This window comes from Oncorhynchus tshawytscha, linkage group LG09, assembly GCF_018296145.1.
Source record: "Oncorhynchus tshawytscha isolate Ot180627B linkage group LG09, Otsh_v2.0, whole genome shotgun sequence".
Lineage (NCBI taxonomy): Eukaryota > Metazoa > Chordata > Actinopteri > Salmoniformes > Salmonidae > Oncorhynchus > Oncorhynchus tshawytscha.
Window position 1 is genome coordinate 29,576,470 of NC_056437.1, and position 13,918 is coordinate 29,590,387.

The 13,918-nt window shown below is 43.6% G+C and overlaps 1 protein-coding gene across 5 annotated transcripts; it reads right to left on the bottom strand.

Moving 5' to 3' along the window:
- Positions 1 to 367: 367 nt before the first annotated feature.
- Positions 368 to 12,512, bottom strand: cchcr1 (coiled-coil alpha-helical rod protein 1). 5 transcript variants are annotated; one of them, XM_024431554.2, is made up of 20 exons: positions 12,319 to 12,512; positions 11,539 to 11,830; positions 11,264 to 11,431; positions 10,938 to 11,055; positions 9,241 to 9,510; positions 8,952 to 9,115; positions 8,746 to 8,860; positions 8,396 to 8,506; positions 8,099 to 8,242; positions 7,835 to 7,945; positions 7,286 to 7,392; positions 6,917 to 7,029; positions 6,703 to 6,775; positions 6,398 to 6,522; positions 5,346 to 5,534; positions 5,011 to 5,112; positions 4,698 to 4,849; positions 4,039 to 4,183; positions 1,046 to 1,187; positions 368 to 631 (listed from the first exon to the last, which is right to left on the bottom strand). In XM_024431554.2, the coding sequence occupies exons 1-19, from the start codon at positions 12,383 to 12,385 to the stop codon at positions 1,048 to 1,050; spliced, it is 2,706 nt and encodes a 901-aa protein (XP_024287322.1). In that variant the 5' UTR covers positions 12,386 to 12,512; the 3' UTR covers positions 368 to 631; positions 1,046 to 1,047. The 5 variants fall into 5 exon arrangements, with proteins under 5 accessions (XP_024287322.1, XP_024287321.1, XP_024287323.1 ...); XM_024431553.2 differs by having other exon boundaries at positions 1,035 to 1,187; XM_024431555.2 differs by having other exon boundaries at positions 368 to 1,187; positions 9,241 to 9,435.
- Positions 12,513 to 13,918: the final 1,406 nt, after the last annotated feature.

Below are 13,918 nucleotides of genomic sequence, written 5' to 3' on the forward strand. Positions count from 1 at the left end.
TCTGGAGCCAATTGATCACTCCTTTACCCAGCTAGTGCTTCATAATAGAAATATATATAATTAAAACATAAAAAGGGGACATACTTTTACAACACTAAATATAGTGACTAAATTGAACAACTCTTCCAGTTAGGCCTGACTTCGACTTATAGTCATAACCAGGCGATGACAGCTTCTGATAGACTGTGAATCACCAGGTCACTTTAAGTAAGAGCCATCTGAGCATCTCACAATCTGCTCCTGATTCTCTGGAATTAGTTTTCATATCCTGTCACGATCTCTCCATTCCTTAATGGAGGACAGGCGGTCCAAATGTTCATGAAATGCGTTCTAAGTTCCATCAAAACTGCACTTCTCAGACACAATGAAAGTTTTAAATATCAACATAATTTATTACATCACAAACAAATACACAACTTTGTCAAAGATGGTGATCCATGTCTTCATAAACACGACCATTAGCAAGACTATAGAAACATCAGCAGAGGTCAATCTTGTGTCTCCAGTGCTACAGTTCAGAGCACTCAGGGTCACAACAAGCCTGTTTTTTTAGTCTTCTCCAGCGGAAGGCAGCACGCTGTTTTGAACGAAGCTATCCATTCATTTGATTTTCCTGTCACGCTGTGAGGCCCTGGGAGAAAGCACATTGACTTATTGATTAGACTGGGCGCACAGGCCACACGTCCACCTACCTTATATTAACTCATCACAGTCAGTGAGCTTCTCCTCTGGCCGGAGCCTGTCAGCCAAAGGTCAATTAACATTAAGTAGATCCATGAAATCTTAAAACATCCCATGCATTTTTAAACTGGGAACATTGCTGTTGTGTCGACAGTTCCATTTTATAGACATTAAGAAAGCACTAAATCATCCACCAACATGGAGTCTGAGTTACATACGTAATGAAATGTCAATTAGTCATGAAGAGTGTATAAAAAAAAACGAAAATTTGAGACTTGAAAAGTTCAAATCTCAAAACAGAAATGGATCGCAATTTTTTTTAAATAGAAATGCAGAAAAAAAGTTCCTAGTACTTATTGCGGACCGTCACTTTAGTGAGTCGTCCCCTCTGGTTCTGGAATGCTGTACCCTGTCCCCATAGCCCTCCTCCTCTGCATCGTCTTCTGAGCTGTGGACCACTGCAGCACTCAGAGTCCGAAGGTCCCCAAGCACTGAGAGTAGCGAGTCTAACAGGGAACACACAGAACAGTTCACTGGTTACTACTGTGTGTTTGTAGACATGATAACTATAGTCAAATTACAATTTCATTCTATGTTTTATAAATTTGCTATAAACATGTTATAGATAATAGTATACATGGAGTATACTTAAGGACACCTGCTCTTTCCATGACAGACTGACCAGGTGAATCCAGGTTGAAACTATGATCCTTTATTAATGTCACTTGTTAAATCCACTTCAATCAGTGTAGATGAAGGGGAGGAGACGGGTAAAAGAAGGATTTTTAAGCCATGAGACAATTGAGACATGGATTGTACAGTACCAGTCAAACATTTGGACACACCTACACATTCCAGGGGGTTCTCTTTATTTTTACTATTTTCTACACTGTAGAATAACAGTGAAGACATCAAGACCATGAAATAGCACATATGGAATTATGTAGTAACCAAAAAAAAAAGTGTTAAACAAATCCAAATATATTTGATATGAGATTCTTCAAAGTAGCCACCCTTAGCCTTGATGACAGCTTTGCACACTATTGGCATTCTCTCAACCAGCTTCATGAGGTAGTCAGCTGGAATGCATTTCAATTAACAGGTGTGCCTTGTTAAAAGTTAATTTGTGGAATTTCTTTCCTTCTTAATGCGTTTGAGCCAATCAGTTGTGTTGTGACAAGTTAGGGGTGGTATACAGAAGACGGCCTTTACCAAATAGGGCTAAGTCCATATTATGGCAAGAACCGTTCAAATAAGCAATGAGAAACGACAGTCCATCATTACTTTAAGACATGAAGGTCAGTCAACAAGGAACATTTCAAGTGCAGTCGCAAAAACCATCAAGCGGTATGATGAAACTGGCTCTCATGAGGACCACCACAGGAAAAGAATACCCAGAGTTACCTCTGCTAGAGAGGATAAATTCATTAGAGTTACCAGCCTCAGAAAATGCAGCCCAAATAACTGCTTCAGAGTTCAAGTAACAGACATCTCAACATCAACTTTTCAAAGGAGACTGCGTGAATCAGGCCTTCATGGTCAATTTGCTGCAAAGAAACCACAACTAAAGGACAACAATAAGAAGAGGAGACTTGCTTGGGCCAAGAAACACAAGTAATGGACATTAGACCGGTAGAAATCTGTCCTTTGGACTAATGAGTCCAAATTGGAAATTTTGTTTCCAACCGCCGTGTCTTTGTGAGACGCAGAGTAGTTGAACGGATGATCTCTGCATATGTGGTTCCCACCATGAAGCATGGAGGAGGTGTGATGGTGCCCTGCTGGTGACACTGTCAGTGTTTTATTTAGAAATCAAGGCACACTTAACCAGCATGTCTACCACAGCATTCTGCAGCGATACGCCATCCCATATGGTTTGCGCTTAGTGGGACTATCATTTGTTTTTCAACAGGACAATGACACAAAACACACCTCCAGGCTGTGTAAGGGCTATTTGACCAAGGAGAGTGATGCAATGCTGCATCAGATGAGCTGGCCTCCACAATCACCCGATCTCAACCAAACTGAGATGGTTTGGGATGAGTTGGACCACAGAGTGAAGGAAAAGCACCATGCTTCAGGACTACCTGGCCTGATGACTCCTTGCTGTCCCCAGTCCACCTGGTCGTGCTGCTGCTCCAGTTCCAACTGTTCTGCCTGCGTCTATGGAACCCTGATCTGTTCACCAGACGTGCTACCTGTCCCAGATCTGCTGTTTTCAACTCTCTAGAGACAGCAGAAGAGGTAGAGATACTCTGAATGAGCGGCTATGAAAAGCCAACTGACATTTACTCCTGAGGTGCTGACCTGTTGCACCCTCGAGAACCACTGTGATTATTGTTATTTGACCCTACTGGTCATCTATGAACATCTTGGCCATGTTATGTTATAATCTCCACCTGGCACAGACAGAAGAGGACTGGCCACCCCTCATAGCCTGGTTCCTCTCTAGGTTTCTTCCTTGGTTCTGGCCATTCTAGGGAGTTTTTCCTAGCCACCGTGCTTCTACACCTGCATTGCTTGCTGTTTGGGGTTTTAGGCTGGGTTTCTGTACAGCACTTTGTGACATCAGCTGATGTAAGAAGGGCTTTATAAATACATTTGATTGATTGATTGAAAAGCAGCCAACAAGTGCTCAGCATATGTGGGAACTCCTTCAAGACTGTTGGAAAAGCATTCCTCATGAAGCTGGTTGAGAAAATGCCAAGAGTGCAAAGCTGTCATCAAGGCAAAAGGGGGCTACTTTGGAGAATCTAAAATATATTTTTATTTGTTTAACAAATTTTTGGTTACTACGATTCCATATGTGTTATTTCATAGTTTTGATGTCTTCACTAATATTCTACAACATAGAAAATAGTTTAAAAAAAAAGGAAAACCCTTGAATGAGTAGGTGTCCAAACTTGACTGGTACTGTATATGTGTGCCATTCAGATGGTGAATGGGCAAGACAAAATTTAAGAGCCTTTGAGTGGGGTATGGCAGTAGGTGCCAGGTGCACCAGTTTGTGTCAAGAACTGCAACATTGCTGTTTTTTTTAATGCTCAACAGCTTCCTGTGTGTATCAAGAATGGTCTACCACCCAAAGGCCATCCAGCCAACTTGACACAACTGTGTGAAGCATTGGAATCATGGGCCAGCATCCCTGTGGAACACTTTCGACACCTTGTAGAGTCCATGCCCTGGCGAATTGAGGCTGTTCTGAGGGCAAAAGGGGGTGCAACTCAATATTAGAAAGGTGTAGCTAATTTTTGGTATACTCAGTGTATAAAGTGTTATACATACACTTGTATTATATTACAAGAGGTCTTCATAGGACGAGACAATGTGACAACATGGTGTGTTGGTGGAAGTTACCTCTGGTCTGTGGCTGGTCTTTGGCTCTCAGAGTGTTGCTCTTCCTTGAGGGTCTCTGCTGCTGCTCCAAAGCCACAGAAGTCTGCAGGGCTGCGGTCCGGGCTGCCTTATACTCACTCATCAGACCCCTCTCACGTACAGTCGCCTGTGGGAGGCAAAATATACAAATACTGAAAATGGATCTATGTAAGAAAGTGTCTTGACAGTTGTCAGTTTCACAAAAAAGAAAAAAAAGTCTCTCAACATGGTAAACAATAAGTCTCGCAGAGGCCATCCTTCCAAAACTCGTCTTGTTGACTGTTGATGGAGGCGCTGGCATTCAACGCTCACATTTGATTGGCTCAGAGTAGAAATGACATTCCCCGCTAGGAGAGGCATTTTTTTGTTTGTCATTTTCATATTTTTCTACCATGTCGGACAAAGTTTAAGTATGTAGCGTTGTTTTTTGGAAGTCAGAAAAATGTTCAGGAACACAACCTCTGTTCAGAGCTTGAACCATGTCAAATACTCGTTTCCATCTAGACTAACCCCTTTTAAGCATCTTTCTGCCGACAAGTTCACCAGGCTTTCAGAATGTACAGTACGTGAACGAAACCTGAGGTTCGTGGCTAACTTACAATAAACCAAGGCATGGGGAAAAAAAAAAAGAATGAACTCACCAAAAGTAGATTTCTGTCCTTGTCCTTTTCTTGCAGTAGTTTCTGTAGATCCTGGATTTCTCTCTTGGTGTGTTCACTCTGAAGGCATTGTGCTTCCCTCTCCTGCTCCCTCTCTCTCTTAGCCTGTCTCTCAAACTGACGCAGGGCTACCACTATAACATACAGACAGGAGTCCTATCAGTCTTAGCCATATATATTTACACTACAGTACATTTCTGTAGACGCATATATGAATCCTCTCAACTCTACATGACCCTTTCACATTTTGTGTTGAGATGGACATGATGTGATGAATGAGTCAAGTGTCCGCTACCTGCTTTGGTGTGTTCTCTTCTGGCCGTGTTGAGTTGAGATTCCATCACTCTAAGCTGCTGAGCACAGTGATCCTCTGTCTCAGACACTCTCTCCTGCAGAGCTGAGGGGACAGTCAAACAGAGATGGTGTAAGGAGAAATTCAGGTACAGAACATTCTGTGACATGTCAACAATTCGGTCACATCGATTTCAAGAGAAATTGAAATTTGATGAATAGATTGAAAAATCCTTGCAGAACACAAGATATTTTAAATTCAGACAGTAAACTTAATTGACTGAATTACAATGGAATCCTGGCATTGTGCACTTAAGTCCACCCTGATCCCTCTCTAACCTCTGTCACTGTCCTCCTGTTGGCTGATCAGCTGTGCATGGAGCTGCTCTAGGTTGAGTTTGCTCTCCTCTAGCTGTGTGTGGGCCTCCTGCAGCCTCTGCTGGGCCTCCTCTCTGGCTGCCTGGGCCTCCTGGGCTTCCCCCCTGCTTCGCTCTGCAGCCTGCCTCAGCTGCCTCACCTCACTGTCAACTGGAGAGGAGGGGGAACACAGATGGTGTACTGCAGGGGTGTCAAACTCATTTGCCCAGGCCGCAGTCAGTCTTCAACGAGGTCCAAAGGGCCGCATGGAAAACTGGTTCTTTTTCCACGCCGTGAAAATGCCCAAATATAGTCTTCAATCCATAATTCTGGGAATCCCGGACTCTCCATCTTTCATTACGGTGATTATTAGCAAGCTGGACACAGCCAATGAACCGTATGAATTTAGGTTCATTATCATTACCACACTGTTCTCATTTGGTTTTGGTTATTTTAAAAAGTATATTGACTTTGTTCCCACCACGGGTCGGATTCAAACCACCTGAAGTCCGGCTTGGACCCCTAGCCAGCCGTATGTTTGACACCCCTGGTGTACTGTATTCTGAGTATTTCTACTACCACATAGTCAGGATATACAAGAGGAGGAAGGCGCTAAAAATGGTCAAAGAGTACAGCCACCCTAGTCATAGACTGTTCTCTCTGCTACCGCATGGCAAGCGGTACCAGAGCGCCACGTCTAGGTCCAAACAGCTTTTACCCCCCAAGCCTTACGACTACGGAACAGCTAATCAAATGGCTAACCAGACTATTTGTATTGTCGCCCCCCCACCCCTCTTTTATGCCGCTGCTACTGTTTATTATCTCTGCATAGTCACTTTAATAACTCTACCTACATGTACATATTACCTCAATTACCTCGACTAACCTGTGCCCCCGCACATTGACTGTGTACCGGTACCCCTTGTATATAGCCTTCGCCACTGTTATTTTACTGCTGCTCTTTAATTATATTGTATTTTTAACTTAATACATGTAAGTCTGAATCTCTCTGAACAGATGACTAAACAGCGTACACTGTTCACGGACATCAGCCAGAGCACTCTCAATGAGCTCGGGGGTTCTCTTGAGCTCCTGCCTGAGCTTGTCTCTCTCCTCACACGCCGAGGACAGCTCTGCCTGGAGCTCTGTGACAGCGGCACTGTGAATAGAGAAAGAGGACAGCACAACTAGTGAGGCAATGGGAGATGTAGTGGTAGAGAGACAAACTGAGGCAATGGTCTACAAGTCAAGGCCTTTTCCTGATTAATAACTGGCCATTGCCAGCTCGGATTCAGGGAGACCCAGGGCCAAGGTGGTCCAGTGTGGTCAGTTATCATACAGCTCAGAGACCGGGTTGGCTGCTTTAGTGGCCTGCTGCACTCTCCATAGGGCTTCCTTCCTCATCATTAGACCTGCGAGACAACAGTGAATATGTGGTCAAACTGAGCCAGAATAAAACAGTGCAAAGAATTATCCAGGGGCACATGCAATTTAAACTGACTGTAGATTTCCTGTAGTTAAGCGGGAAGAAATAATTTCAGATGTATACAGACCTTGAATTGTGTCCACTCTTCTTTTGGCAAAGGTCAGCCTCTGGCCAAAGCTGTTCAGACGTGTTTGGACAGTCTCCACCTCTGACATCTTAGCCTCAAATGCCTGACTGAATCTGTAGAAAGAAGAACTGGTACTATAACAAATGATTTGACATCAAATGAGGATTGTAGGATCGAGTAGCACACAAATTCACCCTGTGTCATTGGACATTTTGTAACAGATGGTATGAGTGATATGGACTGTGAAAGAGTCTGGAAAAGATTAGGTGCCCAGTGTACAAAATTACAGTTAGTACAACTTAAATATCTCAGGCGACGCTTGACTTGTATAGTGGTTGTCAAGGGGACCTGTCTATGTCAGCTCTTTACCGCTGGGTATCCTCTGTCATTGTCCTCAGTCCAGCCTCTGCCTCCTGACTCCAGCTCTTCAGCTCTGTGTTCTCCCTCTTAGTCGTAGTCATGTCCTGCTCCACGGCCTGACAGGACCAGACAAACATAAAAACCGACCCGCCACCAGACAACTACTAGGGTCTCCTTTCGGATGAGGTCATAGTGACCTTTTGATTACATATACAGTTAAATGTCAAACTTCTGAAAAAAGTTTAATGTCATCGCACACTGACTTCAGAGTTCAATGGTGTCTTTTGAGGATTGTTTGAGAGTATTTAATCTGGAAATGTTAATCTTGCTATAACATTTTTAAAGGAAGCATTTTTTGTATTCTCTTAATACTAATGGGAGGTGCGTAAGAGGTTTTTCATGAGAAGTGGCGCCCTCTGCTGTGCTAACACAGAGGTAATTGGCAACTCCCCCTGGCAACAGCAGATGCATCATGTCTCAACAAAATGGAGGAAAGACATCCTATGAAGAGATGCATTGAGACACTCCCACAGAGGCTGACCCCCTGCTCCTCCTCACCTCCCTAGCCACCCTCTCCAGCTCCAGCTCAGCTGTTCTGTCCTGCAGGCTGTGCTGGAACACATTGGACTGGTACTTCTCCTTCTTCACCTCCTGCTCCAGAGACGAGATCTGAAGCAACAGGACACACAATAGAGTAATGGATGTTTCTGCACGTTTCGATTATGTCCCTTATCACGATTTGCCTATTTATACACTGAACATTATTTCACAGTGGTTCGAGTTCGTCAAGTTTTTAAGTCATAAGCCTCCTAAATCACATACGGTTGAGTGAAGTTTATCCTTTTCTCCCCTCAGTACAATATCCTTTGAGTGAAGCTGGACCAACAACATGAAGACCTTCTCTCTCCAGCAACGCAGAACCCGAGTGCCTTTGGGCCCAGCTTTCAGGAGAGGGTCTGACAGAGTCTGTGGACGTGACAAAGCCTTTACTTAACCCACAAACCACACAGATATAGTCACCCACACATGGGGGAATGAATGTTAATCAAATATCTGAAAGAAATAAGAGGATTTTGCATCAGCTGTGGGGCTGTGAACACACAAGCATGGTTCAAACACCTTCTCTACCATCTTCTCCTCTTGTAGGGCCAATATGTGGTTCACAGAGTTGAGTCTGACCGTCAGAAGCTCTGTAGTCACCTGCAGAGCCTCCTTCTCCCTATTCAGTGTCTATAGAGGAAGTCAGATTAGAATATTGACTACTTATTACATGGTAATATGAAAATATGCTCATACCATACATTGAGATTAAATGAGCCAAGATTCACCTTGTTCTACAGGCAAGACTTTGCTGGAAGAACAATCCATTTCTCTGCTTGGTTAAGCACCAACTGTATTTTTCCTTGTGTGTTTCCTTAGAGCACACAAGTAACTTGATCTAAATCAATGTTATCAATGAATCTCCTCACCTGAATGGTTTCAGTTAGTTTCTCTTCCAACCCTCTCTCAGGGGTAAGTTGTCCAATGTAGTTTCTAAGACTCTGCAACGTTGCTGACTGGGTCTCAAAAGCATTGCCCATTTGGCTGAAAAATAAAAACCAAAAAATGAGATACTATCCATCCATTGAACAAAGCAGTATATTTAAGAAGCTTTGGGATCAAATATAACACCTACCTTAGTTGTTCTTTCAGTCCATCTCTCTCTGCAGACACTTCCAGTAGACAGCACTTCAGATGAGTCACCTCCTTTGACAGATGACATAACCTCTCCTGTACCTCAGAGCTCATCTGTCTGACTGTGGACAATTCAGTGTCATGGGTGGCAGTCAACTGCTGCAACTAGAGGGAACAAATAAAGAGAACCACAATAAAACTTACACATCTGTAAAAAAATGTATTATTTGCGCCATGTTTGTTAAATTGTTCAGAAAGAAATGTAAACAATCTGAAAAAAATACTCTTACTTGTGTTTCATGTCTCCTGTGGGATTCCTCCAGTTGCTTATTTAGTTTCTGCAACTCCTGCTTGGCCTCTTCCCCAGCCTGCAGCCTGGCTGTATCAGCCTCCCTGGTCAGCCTATGGGTTTCCTGTCTGCTCCTCTCCACCTCCCTCCTCAGCCTCTCAGCCTCCTCCCCAGACTTCCTCTCCAGCATCTCCAGCTGCATACCACAGAGAGCAGGCATTGTCCAATACAGGGTCAATGTAGTAAATAAAGAAGAGGTTTGAGTGGAAGCCTGGGAGCAGGAAATTGATTTAAACCAATAGCTGTTTTGAAGCAGTGATTCAAAATTACAGTCCTTGGGGGCTGCAAGCATACCTGACTTGGCTTCTATACCATTTCTTGGACCATCAATATACAATGTATTCAGAAATATTCAGACCCCGTCCCCACATTTTGTTACGTTACAGCCTTATTCTAAATTTGATTCAATTATTATTTTTCTTCAATCTACACACAATACCCCATAATGACAAAGCAAAAACTGTTTTTTAGACATTTTTGCAAATGTATTAAAAAATTACAATAATAATAGCTTATTTACATTCAGACTCTTTGCTATGAAAATCGAAATTGAGCTCAGGTGCATCCTGTTTCCATTGATCATCTTTGAGATGTTTCTACAATTTGATTGGAGTCCACCTGTGGTGAATTCAATTGATTGGACATTTTTGGAAAGGCACACACCTGTCTACACAAGGTCCCACAGTTGACAGTGCATTGTCAGAGCAAAAACCAATTCATGAGGTCGAAGGAATTGTCCATAGAGCTCCAAGACAGGATTGTGTCGAGGCACAGACCTGGGGCAGGGTACCAAAACATTTCTGCAGCATTGACGGTCCCCAAGAATACACTGGCCTCCATTATTCTTCAAATGGAAGAAGTTTGGAACCACCAAGACTCTTCCTAGTGCTGGCCGCCCAGCCAAACTGAGAAATCGGGGGAGAAGGGCCTTGGTCAGGGAGGTGACCAAGAACTCGATGGTCACTCTGACAGAGCTCCTATGTGGAGATGGGAGAACCTTCCAGAAGGACAACCATCTCTGCAGCACTCCACAAATCAGGCCTTTATGATAGAGCGTCTAGACAGAAGCCGCTCCTCAGTAAAAGGCATCACCGGAGAGAACATCACCGGAGAGACCTGAAAATAGCTGTGCAGCAACGCTCCCCATCCAACCTGACAGATCTTGAGAGAATCTGCAGAGAAGAATGGGAGAAACTCCCCAAATGCAGTTGTGCCAAGCTTGTAGCATCATACCCAAGAAGAATCTAGAGTGTAATCGCTGCCAAAGGTGCTTCAACAAAGTACTGAGTGAAGGGTCTGAATACTTATGTAAATGTGATATTTCTAAAGACCTGTTTTTGCTTTGTCATTATGGGGTATTGTGTGTAGATTCATGAGGAAAAAAATATTGAACTAATCTTAGAATAAGGCTGTAACATAACAAAACGTGGAAAAGGTCAAGGGGTCTGAATACTTTCCAAATGCACTGTATAGTTTTGCAATCATGCCATTGTTGCTGATGATGCTGCAATCATGGCACAGCTGCTGCAAGCTAGATGCAAATAACTGAACTTTCCCTTAGTTACCACCACACATAAAACAGAGGTGAGCTGGGATGACAACCTACACAAATGTAGAGTTATTGTGAATAACTGTTACCTGGGTGCTGAGTCTCTCTTTATCCTCTCTCTTTTGGACCAGCTCCACACTGACTTGGTTGAGCTCAGTCTTAGTCTTATATAACTCCTCCCGCATCACCTCCATTTCATGACTCTGCCTGCAATATAGGGTGTAAGGAGAGGGGAGGTAATATCACTGGTAACTTTAAAAAATTTTTTTTTTTTTAAATTAAGTAGGTCCACTTAGAATAGAAGCAGGATACACATTTCTCCATAAAATGTGAATTATTGAATGAGGAATGTAAGATCTAGATAACTAATATGCCATAATGACAACTCAGTGTCTATACACCCACACTATAATACCTGTTCAGATAAGTTTCTTTGTCCCTCATCTCCTCTCTCTGTCTCCCTCCAACTTCCTTCAGTGCTTCTACCTGGCCTTTCAGCCTCTCTGACTCTGCCCTGAAACGCTCTGTGTCCAGTCTCCATTCTGTCTCCCACCTGGAGGCCTGCTCACCTCTCGCTCCAGACCTGTGTGTGGGGGGTGGGAGGAGCAGGTTAGGTGTTATGTTAATAGACATGGGTGAGAAGTGAAAGAAGTGGATTTCATAAGCAAGGCATATAGAGCAGCACCTGACCTTGCTATGGAGTGGGCAGAATCCTCTGTTGACTCCGTTCCTCTGGAGCAGTCTCCCTGTAACATCAGAATCCTCTGGTTTTCTCTGTGTAGTTCTAGAATTTCCTGTTTGGCCTGAGCCATGGTGAGCCATGGGTTGGCAGGGCCAGAGTCCGATGGGGGTGTTGCGGCATGGGTGACCCATTTTATTGGTGTTGTCCCTCGTCCCGTAACAGTCCCTGGTACTATGATGGAGGCAGACTGGGTGCTTGCGGTGAAATGGGATGGGGGCATCAGGGTCCTCTGACTACCCTCTGAAAAACAATATGCAGTATTCCGTATGTGAGAATGTACTAGCAACAAGCATGTGACAGAACACCTGCGAGTAAAGGTAGTCGCACATGCTGTCCCAAATATAGAAATAGAATGAATAGAATGGACATCCCCATTCAAGTCAATGGTGGCATAATGGGTGGACTGGCGGCCATTGCGACTGAACCCATGGAGGAAGTCAAAACAGCAAGTGTACCCATCAATATAAATTAAATTGTATTTGTCAAATGTTCCATATGGTCCCAATGCCATCCAAGAGGACAGGTTCGGCGCATACGCGACTAGGTACGTTTGGTGCAACAGCTCACAAGACACAACTTACGCTGCTGTATAACTTAGAAAATTATATAACTTAAGTAATTGGTTAGCAATGCTACTTATGTTCTATGTAACGCTAGGCGCAGCTGGCGTTAGCTTCCGGGTAGCTAGCCAACTAACTAACTTAGCTAGCTATCTTTTTAGGACTTACTTGAGACACTTGATGCCACAAAATCGGACGGGGCATTCAGCTTCTCATCCTCATTGCATCTTTCCATCAGAGAATCGTAAAATGACCACGGTTCTAAAACAAGTTACAAAAGAGTACACTTTGTATTGTGCGCGGGATCATTTTGAACAACACTTTCATGGCGACGCGTCGCTGCAACGACTCTTCCTGTTTACGTAGTTACGTGTATGGAGTAGTTGCGTGGGCGTTGCATTCTCAATCGTTTTGGTAAACGGCAATAGATTTTAAAAAACATTGATGTATATCGATCAAATCAAGTCAAATTGTATTTGTCACATGCGCCGAATACAACAGGTGAAGACCTTACAGTGAAATGCTTACTTACAAGCCCTTAACAAACAATGCAGTTTTAAGAAAATACCCCAAAAAGTAAGAGATAAGAATAACAAATAATTAAATAACAGCATTAAAATAACAATAGCGGGGCACCAGTACAGAGTCAATGTGCGAGGGCACCGGTGTCGAGGTAATTGAGATAATATGTACATGTAGGTAAAGTTATTAAAGTGACTATGTATAGATAATAACAGAGAGTAGCAGCAGTGTAGAAGGGGGGCAATGCAAATAGTCAGGGTAGCACTAGATGTTCAGGAGTCTTATGGCTTGGGGGTAGAAGCTGTTTAGAAGCCTCTTGGACCTAGACTTGGCGCTGCGGTACCGCTTGCCGTGTGGTAGCAGAGAGAACAGTCTATGACTAGGGTGGGTGGAGTCTTTGACAATATTTTAGGGCCTGACACCGCCTGGTATAGAGGTCCTGTATGGCAGGAAGCTTGGCCCCGGTGATGTACTGGGAGAGGATAGAGCAGTGGGAGAGGATGGAACGAGATGGATTTTGGCCGACATTCTGCAAATGTTCTCATCGACGAAACATTTGATCTCAATACCGTTTTCTGATGAATGGCGTTATTGCATACGCGCAATTCACAAAGTAGGGGTTAGCTAACGGAAATATGCAGATGATGCTCGTGCTTGGCTCTGCCCACCTCCTTGCTTGTTCTGCCCACTATGACGAATTTGTTCCCATTGGAAACGACATGCTGTGGTCTATCTTGGTTTAGTTCTAAAAAAATATTTGGTTTAGTTTTCGTGATGTTGTCAACACATCTATAGAGAATGATATAGTGGCCTCTAGTGGCCAAACTGCCATTTTAGCATGGGCAGCGCCATTGAAGGCTTTCAACATTTTCATGTCGTCAACTAGGTGGGACTTACAACTTCATTGGCTGATCCAGCCTTTAGTGACCCTGTTGGAGTCATGTCCAACCGGATCATCAGGAGGGATCAGCCAATCGTGAAGAAGAAAATTGACCACTTCAAAATAGAGAGAGCCTCATTGGCGCTGCCCATGCTGTCACAGACGCTATAATGGCACAGATAGAAGATGAGTCCTCTATCTCTATGGAGTACCCCAACAACAAAATGATGAGGGCGTATACCGGTCAATAAAAACATGAATGACAAGTAAAAGAGCTGATTGGCCAGCTCAGACGGTGAGCCAATTAGAAGTCTCAGTCAAAAACAGGAAGGCATCCTCTATGAGGAAATAGCAATTATTTTTTAA